Raw genomic sequence first — 10,029 nt, 5'->3', positions numbered from 1 at the left:
CTGCGTCCCGGCGGCTTGCAGACGCCTGGGTGACTCACACGGTTTCCTCGCTTTTGCAGCGTTAACGCAGAAGTTTGGGGAAGTAGGATTGCCGCCTACCCCAGCTGGAGGAACTAGAAAGCGGGTGGCTGGGAGACGCTGTGGAGCAGGGAGGATGGCTGGGAGAGGAAGGGGGCTGGTTTCTGGGCGGTGCCAAGCCTGAAACGGGGCGCGGTCACCGCCGAGCCTTCCCGCGGAGGCTGAGGAGGCCACGTCCCGCTACCCCAGGGTGAAGAGGCAGCCCCGGGTTTGTCATCCTCAGGACCTCCAGACATGTCTGAGGGGAAGAGCCGGAAGAGGTCGGCGCCCAAGGGAGCCCCAGCGGAGCCTGGGAAGCGAAGCGAGGGCGGGAAGAGCCTCGAGGGTCGGGGCGGTGGAGGCGGGGGCTGGGCGGATCCCCGAACCGGCTTGAGCCTTCTGTCGCTGGGGACGTGTCTGGGCCTGGCCTGGTAAGTGGTTCGAGGCCGCCCGGGGGTCCGGCCTCCCGTGGTCGCCCTCTCTTCTCTGGGTCCCGCGTCTGCCCCGGCCCCGCCCGGCTCGGCGTCCCGCTAACCTCTAGCCGCCACGCTCGTGGCTTCTGTTCCTCAGCATCGACCCCAAGGAAGGGACGGCCCAACCTTTAACTTTCGCTCGTTTCTCGTAATTTATTTTGCTTTTGTACTGCTGGCGTGCCTCGATCGCCCAGCTGGAACTGAGGCCAAGGTTTGGGAACGTCAACCATTAAGAAATGCAGATTCGGCCAAATTTCATTAAGCGCCTGTACAGGACAGAAGCTTTCCCGTTTTTAGAACCCGTTACTTCCTGTCCGCTGTGCATTTGGGACAAATTTGCCCCACCCCCATAAATGCCTAGTGGCAACGTTTGCAACCTTAAAAGAATTCATTATGATCTTAAAGCAACAAACGTGCATGATAATATAAAGTTTTGGAAGATAGCTCATATTTTGGTTATTGTGCATGCGTTAAGTCTGTTCCTAAGTTACAGACTGAGTTTTAGTATAACATTTTTGTTCACCTGAAACTAAAAACTTACAGTTTTTAAACCAAGCAAATAGCGATATATTGATGTCATAGGAAAGATGAATATTAAGAAATAACCTTAAAACCAACTTACTTTGTTTTCCTCAATCATATTCTTTAGGATTAACCTATTTCGTTTTAATAACAAGACTGACTCTTTAGAGTTCCCCTCCATTTTCACTGATTTTTGAAGTATTTAGAAGATAGCTCTTTATCTTCAAGAATAATTGGATTCTAGAAGCAACCCTGGATGTCCTCTCATCTAGAACATTTTTTCCTTTTTTTGGCTGCGTTGGGTCTTCGTTACTGCGCAGGCTTTCTCTAGTTGCGGTGAGCGGGGGCTACTCTTCATTGTGGTGCGCGGGCTTCTCATTGCCGTGGCTTCTCTTGTTGTGGAGCACGGGCTTTAGGCACACGGGCTTCAGTAGTTGCGGCATGCGGGCTCAGTAGTTGTGGCTCGCGGGCTCTAGAGCGCAGGCTCAGGAGTTGTGGCTCACGGGCTTAGTTGCTCCGCGGCATGTGGGATCTTGCCAGACCAGGGCTCGAACCCGTGTGTCCCCTGCATTGGCAGGTGGATTCTTAACGACTGCGCCAGCAGGGAAGGCCTAGAACATTTTTGATGCTAGTAAATTTTGAAGTATACTTTACTGATGACTCATCTTCAGTCAGTCAGTCAATAAAAGATTTGTTACAATAAAGTGAAATGTTGATTATTAAATATTCTCTCCAAAAAGAGATAAATTGTTATTTTACTAATATATTTGTTTATGGAATATTTTGATCTTAAAAGAATAAATGTACAGAACTTACTGTTTTAAATAAACTGCTTTTATGTCTTATATTGCATGACCTTCTTCAGGTAAATCAAAAACTTTGTGCTGGGCTTCCCTGGTGGCGCAGTGGTTGAGAGTCCACCTGCCGATGCAGGGGACACGGGTTCGTGCCCCGGTCCGGGAAGATCCCACATGCCGCATGGCCACTGAGCCTGCGCGTCCGGAGCCTGTGCCCCGCAACGGGAGAGGCCACAACAGTGAGAGGCCCGCTTACGGCAAAAAAAAACAAAAACAAAAAAACAAAAAAAAACTTTGTGCTGGGAAAGTTATTCAGTACTAGAACTTAGTAGGCTAAAATATATATGTTGCTTCTTTCTAGAACCTAATACAACTGGTTTTAGTTACTGAATTTGTTAATTCTCATCCAAAGATTCATATTCATATGAGATAAATTACATCAGAAAATGCTCAACTTTTCAATAATTTAGTTACTGTCCTGGGAAAACACACTAACAGTAATCTATAAAGGAAAACAACTGTTGAAAAGCAGACACTTCAGCTCAGGAATTTACTGTTAGTGCCTGCAGTAAAGATACAAACAAGTTATATTCAAGTAGGAAGATTTTATTTGAACTATGTCTTTGCAAAATAATAAAACAATGCTCAAAGATTATTTCTAAAATGGGCAGATTCAATGATTGTTATTAAATGACTGTTAATTGCTCTTGTGAAATCTTTTACGACAAGAGCTGAAGTATAAATACTTTTGTCACAATAGCACATATGTATTCGTGGCAATAGCACAATAGCACATATGTATTCGTGGTAAATAAAATGCAAACATTGGGCTTCCCTGGTGGCGCAGTGGTTGAGAGTCCGCCTGCCGATGTAGGGGATGCGGGTTCGTGCCCTGGTCCGGGAAGATCTCACATGCCGCGGAGCGGCTGGGCCCGTGAGCCATGGCCGCTGAGCCTGCGCGTCCAGAGCGTGTGCTCCGCAACGGGAGAGGCCACAACAGTGAGAGGCCCGTGTACCGCAAAAAAAAAGAAATTGCAAACATTTAGCATCTCAGCCCACTGGAATTATAACTAAGGCACTGACATTTTTACCACTAGGATTAGCACCTAAAGATTGGTCTATCAAATCTTTATTGCATGCTATTGTACTGACACTGTTCTGGTTGTTAAAATACAAAATCGAATATATGTGCCTAAATACAGCTTAGGAGTACTCTAATTTTGTCTGATTAAGTTAGGGCAGAGATTTGAACCCTTGCACTGTCCGAGGTTGATTTCAAGGCATCACTATTTCAGTATCTTCAAACCATTAGTCTTTGGATCCTTGTTTGGAAAATAAACAGAGATAATGCAACAAAATGGTGGTACTTGAACATCTCTCTATTAACCAAAGTCCTGATAATCATCTTCTGTCAGCCTGACAATAAGATGTTGGAGATAACAGTTGCCCAGAACTATAGGGCCTGAGTGTTGGTTTGCATACGTCATTTATAAACTCTTTAAGGAAATTTTCCACGTAAGAGATTGAAGATATTCTGCTTTCAAAAAGTTTTTTAAAGTTATGAAGGTACTAAACAAGACAAAACCTTAAAATCTTATTACATAGAAATAACTAGAACTTCTAGTCAACTAGAAGTTCACTGTAAAACTTTTAAGTTTCTTCTGGAAATTTCAACAGATTTTTTAATTGCCTTTATAAAAGTTTGTCATAGCATTTGTGATAATTATGTATCAGAAGTCAAAAGCTCTTTCAACCATCAGATAATTCAGGGGGTTTTTTTTCTCTATCTAATACAACTTTCTCTATAAATCGTTTATACAGTAAAATCTTGGCTAACCCCATTTTTCAGCTTTTGTTGTTAGTGGAGTTTAATCTGAAAGACAGTTATCCTTTAATTACCTTGATTTTTAAAAATGGAATATGGTCTGTGTGTTCCTGAACTTTCAGTATTATGCTGAAAATGAAGTTGCTGTATGAAACATACAGCTAAATGGATACTGACTCTTTCTCGTTACTAAGTTGAAACAGAGCCAAAGAAAAATCCTGTATATATAAATCCTCCATCAGCTGTCTGACATCTAGGCCTCCTAAAGGAGCTATACAGAGACAAGACTCCAAGGAACTGCATGGTTTATTCCTACAGGGCCCTGAATCTATGAGTTCTCTGTAAACTGCAATGGATTATGAAGAAGTCAGGAAGGTTCCCTTTGTAAAGCCTACACTAAGGTGGCCAATTAATCTGGGTGCTTTTCTCCTACATCCATACCTTCAAGATCTTTACCTATGATAGTGAAAAGAGGCCCCAAAACAGGGTAAGAGAATGCTTCTTTTCCTATTAATGGGTCTCATCTATTCACTTCATCCTTTGCTATAAACCCAACCCTGGTTCAAAGTGTGACAGGCCTGGGGCTTCTAGCAAGTGTTAAGTAGAAGGGAGCCCTGATCCATTTTACCACTCTAGGCTTGTCAGAGGGATGGGAAAAGCAGCTGTGCAAAGCAATTCAAAAGAAAGGGCCAAGGTACGTAAAGAGAATAGTTGATGTTTTATGTTCAAGGCACTTTAAGAGCTTTATTAATATGAACCTCTTTAATCTCTACAACACCCTATGAACTAAGTAGTTTTATCCCCACTTTGCAGATGAGGAAACTAGCAAAGGTAAGTTAAATAACTTGCCCAAGGTGCTTGTACAGCTAGTAAATGGCAGAGCCAAAGTTGCCTAGCTTCACATTCAACCAGTATGATATGCTGTCTACCTTTGATATTAATCCAAAAAGAGGCCAAGACCCTAGAAATAGAAATCCCTAGTCCAGAATTGTTTATAATCCTTTCTTTTCCTAGAAGCTGTAGCCCTTAGCAGACCCTAATTGTTGTCTCATCTAAACGAAGGAAGATAGGGAGTAAGGAGGTCTTGAACTGCTCCTGTTAGAAAATGCCTCTGACTCATAAAAAGGAAACAAAGCACCTTGGGCATAATCTGGATGCCAGTTTCAAAAATTAGTGTTTCACAATTGAAACCACCTTCTCTAGTGTACATTTTTGGCTTCTAGAAAAATCAGTCTCTCCCTTAATGTTAAATGAGTTAATATTTATAATGCACTTAGAATAGTGTCTGGCACTTCTAAGTGAAAATAAAACAAATGTATTTTAACTCAGCATCATACAGACCACTGTTGGTTATTTTCATTACTAGCACTAAGTAAACTTTATACTTGTTTTTTCTTTTATGCACTATTCATATATAGAAATAGTGAATTTTATTTTTTTATTTTGGTGAGAAGCTAACCATGAAAAAAACTCTACAAATTATCATCAGAGATGGTCACTAATATGATACAGTTTTCTTCAAGCTTTTGCTTAATATTTGAATTTTGAAGAGAAGTGTGGAGATAACATTAAAAAGATTAAATAAAACAGAAAGTCCTGTAATGAATTTTTGTGGATCAACCTTCATAAGAAATCCCTCTTATAATAATGATTTTATTCTAAATGAACACACTGATCTGTAGGATAAATCCATGAGGTTAACACTGGAGTAATGGATGATAAAACTAGTTCCTGAAATTAGACATTTCTTTAGACTGTCTTTCTCCTTCATCTCTGTCTGCTGGTCCCTAAAAGCCAAGAATGAAATAACCAATCAGAAAAGAATTGTCTACACATCCTTCTTTGAAATTAGGATAATAGTGTTTTCTAATAACGAGAAGTTTTGTTTAAAAGTTCATAGTAACACACAGGAGAAGTCAATCTGTACTAATTATGTAACCTGGGCTTACTTAATTCACTGTTATCTCATAGAATAAACATTAGCCATCATCAAAAGAAATTTATTTCATCCGACATTGTAAACATTTGTTTAAAATGCAAAAACTCCATTTTAGTTTTGGACAGTTTTATAAACAACAGTTAGCTAATGATATTTATGAGTTTGATTCAGTCACCTCTCCATTGAGTTTTGAATCTTTAAATGTTTGTCTTTCAGTGGAAGTCATTTTTACAATAAAGTGTCAACTTGTCGTTGTCATCTTGGCTAGGAGATTTGAAAATTTACAATATCTAAGTCACATCCCAAACCAATTAAGTCAGAATTTCTGTGGTAAGACCCAGGCATTACACTTTTTTAAAGCTGCCAGATGAGGGTTTCCCTGGTGGCGCAGTGGTTAAGAATCCGCCTGCCAGTGCAGGGTACACGGGTTGTGCCCCGATCCAGGAAGATCCCACACGCCGCGGAGCAACTAAGCCCGTGCGCCACAACTACTGAGCCTGCGTGCCACAACTACTGAAGCCCGTGTGCCTAAAGCCCGTGCTCCACAACAAGAGAAGCCACGGCAATGAGAAACCTGCGCACCGCAACTAGAGAAAGCCCGCGCACCGCAACGAAGAGTAGCCCCCGCTCGCCGCAACTAGAGAAAGCCCGGGTGAAGCAACGAAGACCCAACGCAGCCAAAAATATAAATAAATTAATTTTAAAAATTTAAAAAGTAAAGCTGCCAGGCGACTCCAATATGCAGTGAAGCTGTTGAACCACTGGACTGCGTACTCACTCCTCACTTCTTATAAAAGCTGCCACTACCTATACCAGAATTTATGTTGTCCTTACCAGAAGTGGGCATAAAATACTGCTTTAACATCTGAACTTAAATGGGTTTGAGTTAGGAAGTAGTGATTTTTTTTTCCCTTTTTCAGGTTTGTATTTCAGCAGTCGGAAAAGTTTGCAAAGGTGGAAAACCAATACCAGTTACTGAAAATGGAAACCAACGAATTCCAAGGGCTTCAAAGTAAAATCAGTTTAATTTCAGAAAAGGTAATTATTAATTGGCATACTTGGGGAGGTTTTACCGTTTTTCTTCCCCATTGCCACCCTTCTACCCCAGTTAATAAATTCTTTTTTCCTGCCTTTTAGACCATTACTACTTCAACTCTCATTGGTTTTCCTACTTCTTCACATTCTCCCTTTAATCCAACTTAGTCTTAGCTTACATTTCAAAAGGACAAGAATTTTCTAATATATGACAAATGTTATTGTTTAAAAAGACCAATATTGTCATAATGACGTGACCTCAATTTTCTATTTAAATATCAAGTATCTAGAGCACTGAAAATATTATTGATTTTTAGATATAAAATGAAAATAGGAGTAGCACTTTTTGGACTAAGATCCATCAGTTTTTTTCTTTATTTCCACTTGGTAAGCATATATATTCATATGCATATAAGAATGACTAACCTAAAATAAATATTGATTTTTATAGACAAATGAAAATTAAAATCTATGTCTATTTTGTGTTTCTTCAAGCTGCAAATACAAGTGCATTACTACTGTGGTTCTTAGAAATATGAGACAGATAAAAAATTTTTAACTCAGGAGAAGGTCAGCTGCAACCAATAAGTCATCATGTGGGCCTTGTCTGGCTACCAGAGACCAAGCTATCATTGGGAAACATGGCTTGTTTGTTCCTTTGTTCATTGCTGAGCCTTTACTCAGTGATAAGGTAGAAAAGGATTTGTGCTTGGCCCCAGGGTAAGCAAAGATGTTGCAAAAATAGAAATGAAATAGATGGCCTAAATCCCTGCAGCCTGATGCACAGAATAAGCCTGTAGTCCCCAAGAAGATAAGAGTCATGGATTAAAATTATCCCTTACACATGCCAGTGAATTCCATGAAGGGTGAGTTTAGAGGCCTCTGGGAAGGTGCTGCAAGAGTTGGTATTTTGACCTAGGGCTCAGGATGGAAACTGATTGTAGTTATCAAAAGCCCTCTAATCAGAGCAAACGTAATGATAGAAAAAATTCCAGGAGATAGAAACTTCATGTACTTAAATGCTATTGAAAACAAATTTTGAAGAAAGATTTCCTTTTTAAATGAAAAATTTGGCAGCAATTAAAATGCTTTTAGTGAATCTCTGCCTTGCAAGCTTGGAACCTGGTAAGGAGGACAAAGATTTAACATATGATTAGAATTTGAAGTCAAATATTACAGGAGATTAGAGCCTGGCCTGTCAGCTATCACTCTCAGTATCTCTCCCCAGTAGCCCTCTAGTTTCCCTCTTCTAATATCTAATTACTCCTAAGCAGCTGTAAGGTGGAACACTGCCCTAAGGGTTTTTTTTTAAATTTATTTATTTTTGGCTGCGTTGGGCGTTTGTTGCTGTGCGAAGGCTTTCCTCTAGTTGCTGCGAGTGGGGGCTACTCTTCATTGTGGTGTGCGAGCTTCTCACTGTGGTGGCTTCTCGTTGTGGAGCTCAGGCTCTAGGCAAGTGGGCTTCAGTAGTTGTGGCACACGGGCTCAGTAGTTGTGGCTGGCGGGCTCTAGAGCACAGGCTCAGTAGTTGGGGCTCACGGGCTTAGTTGTTCCGCGGCATGTGGGATCTCCCCAGACCAGGGCTCAAACCCGTGTCCCCTGCATTGGCAGGTGGATTCTTGACCACTGTGCCACCAGGGAAGTCCCTGTCCTAAATTTTTTGTATTAAATCTACAGTTTGGTAGACTGAGAATGTAAACATAAGGGCTTCTCCATGCATAAATTAAAATATTCATTTTTTTTCTTACTTTCCACTACGTGGCCAATTTTATAATGGCCAATGTTTTTAATAAAACTCATGTAGATTAAAAAAATGCTTTTGTAAGCAACAAGGATGTATTTTATGGCACAGGCAAATATAGCCATTTGTTTGCAATAACTTTAAATGGAGTATAATCTGTACATCTATGTTGTACACTTGAAACTAATATAAGATTGTTAATCAACTATACTTCAATTAAAAGTAAATAAATAAATACCTTTGAAGCAGATATTTAAAATATCATCCTAGGATCCAAGAAATATTGTCTTCACACAGTTCGTTCTCTCCCAGTCTGCCCTAGGAGTAGTTTAACAATAGCTGCCTCTTTACAGAGCTGGCCCTAAAGGCCAGCTTAATGCAGTAGGAGGGGAAAACAACTAGACATGGGCTCTCATCATAACTGTGTGACTTTGGAAAAATCACTTTAACTTCTCTTGGCCTCTATTTCATCATTTATTAAATGAGAATATCAAGATTTGTGTAAGGATCAGATGAGATACAATGTATATGCAAGCTCTTTGAAAACTTCCAAGCAGTAATAAATTTAAGATATTAACTTTTGTAAAAAATGAAAAACCATTAGACTATAATGGCAGCCCATAAATGCTAGCTATTGTGGTGTACTAGTCACTTATTGTTTGCAGATTAAGTCTTTGTTATCCTGAAAAGTTGATCTTATAATTGGAGTCTCCTGGGTTATACTGCCTCCAGGTTATAGTGATGCTCTGGTGAACAGCCTAAACAAGAAATTACCTTGGATTAAGATAAGCTTGTCTCTGCAAAATGCTGCTAATAGGACAACTAAACATAACACTATTACCAATGTACAAGTATTTCTCATAGTTGGTGTTTTTAAAGGAACTTGTATTATAGCTACATGTATACATTAAAAATAATTTTTAAACAAGGTTTCAGAACGATACTGTTATGCATTGTTCCCAGCTATCACCTGGAACTGCTTCAGGTCCTGATTGGGGTGGACCCAGGAGGTTTCTGGCCATTCTTCTTCCTAAATATCAAGAAACATGTTTTTTATACCCTGAGATACGGGGACTACAAAAAGGCATAAAACATGGTCTCTTCCCCTAAGGAATTTAGAAGCTCTCATAGCTTCTTCTGGCTAATTCATCAGTATAGGGACTATACTGTATCTTTGTTTTTATATCCAGTGTCTAGCACAAGGTCTGGCACAGAGCAAACACTCAAGAATTCTTGAATTATATGCGCTAAACGCCAAATAAGTGGCAAATATGTAATATGATAGATTCTACAGGAGTTCAGGCTCTCATGGCTAGGGTCATGGAAGAATGCTGCATTGAAAACCTGAGACCTGGTCTGAGCCTTGAAGGAAGGACAGAACTTAGCTAGACAAAGAAGAAAGGCTAACATATAGAGAAGTTATGGAATTTGGGACTTCCTCCTAGAAGTGTTAGGAAACGTTAAGGGGTTTTTAATGTTCTACCATGATGTACATAGCAGTTTTTAAAACTTTAAATCTGGCTGTAGTGTGTAGGATGATTTAGAGGAAGTAACTAGAAGCAGCTGTTAGATAATATTTCTATAGTATTTCCTTGATCATCGAAGTTCGGTTTGGATGCCCTATGTAAGTGCTTCCATAG

The 10,029-nt window shown here is 40.2% G+C and overlaps 1 protein-coding gene across 2 annotated transcripts in view; it reads left to right on the top strand.

Annotated features, from left to right (window-relative positions):
• The first annotated feature begins 2 nt into the window (after window positions 1-2).
• The window catches only part of IKBIP (IKBKB interacting protein), a 19,237-nt gene continuing 9,210 nt past the window's right edge, over window positions 3-10,029 (top strand). Inside the window, exons 1-2 of one of the 2 annotated variants that reach the window (XM_007467161.1) lie at window positions 3-488; window positions 6,534-6,651. In XM_007467161.1, coding sequence (XP_007467223.1) covers window positions 313-488; window positions 6,534-6,651 — 294 coding nt within the window. In that variant the 5' untranslated portion in view covers window positions 3-312. The remainder of the gene's footprint in view (window positions 489-6,533; window positions 6,652-10,029) is intronic. The other variant, XM_007467162.1, reaches the window with a different exon arrangement.

This window comes from Lipotes vexillifer, unplaced genomic scaffold, assembly GCF_000442215.2.
Source record: "Lipotes vexillifer unplaced genomic scaffold, Lipotes_vexillifer_v1.1 scaffold237, whole genome shotgun sequence".
Lineage (NCBI taxonomy): Eukaryota > Metazoa > Chordata > Mammalia > Artiodactyla > Lipotidae > Lipotes > Lipotes vexillifer.
Note: the sequence above shows the minus strand (reverse complement) of the source record. Positions and strands in the feature narration are given on the sequence as shown.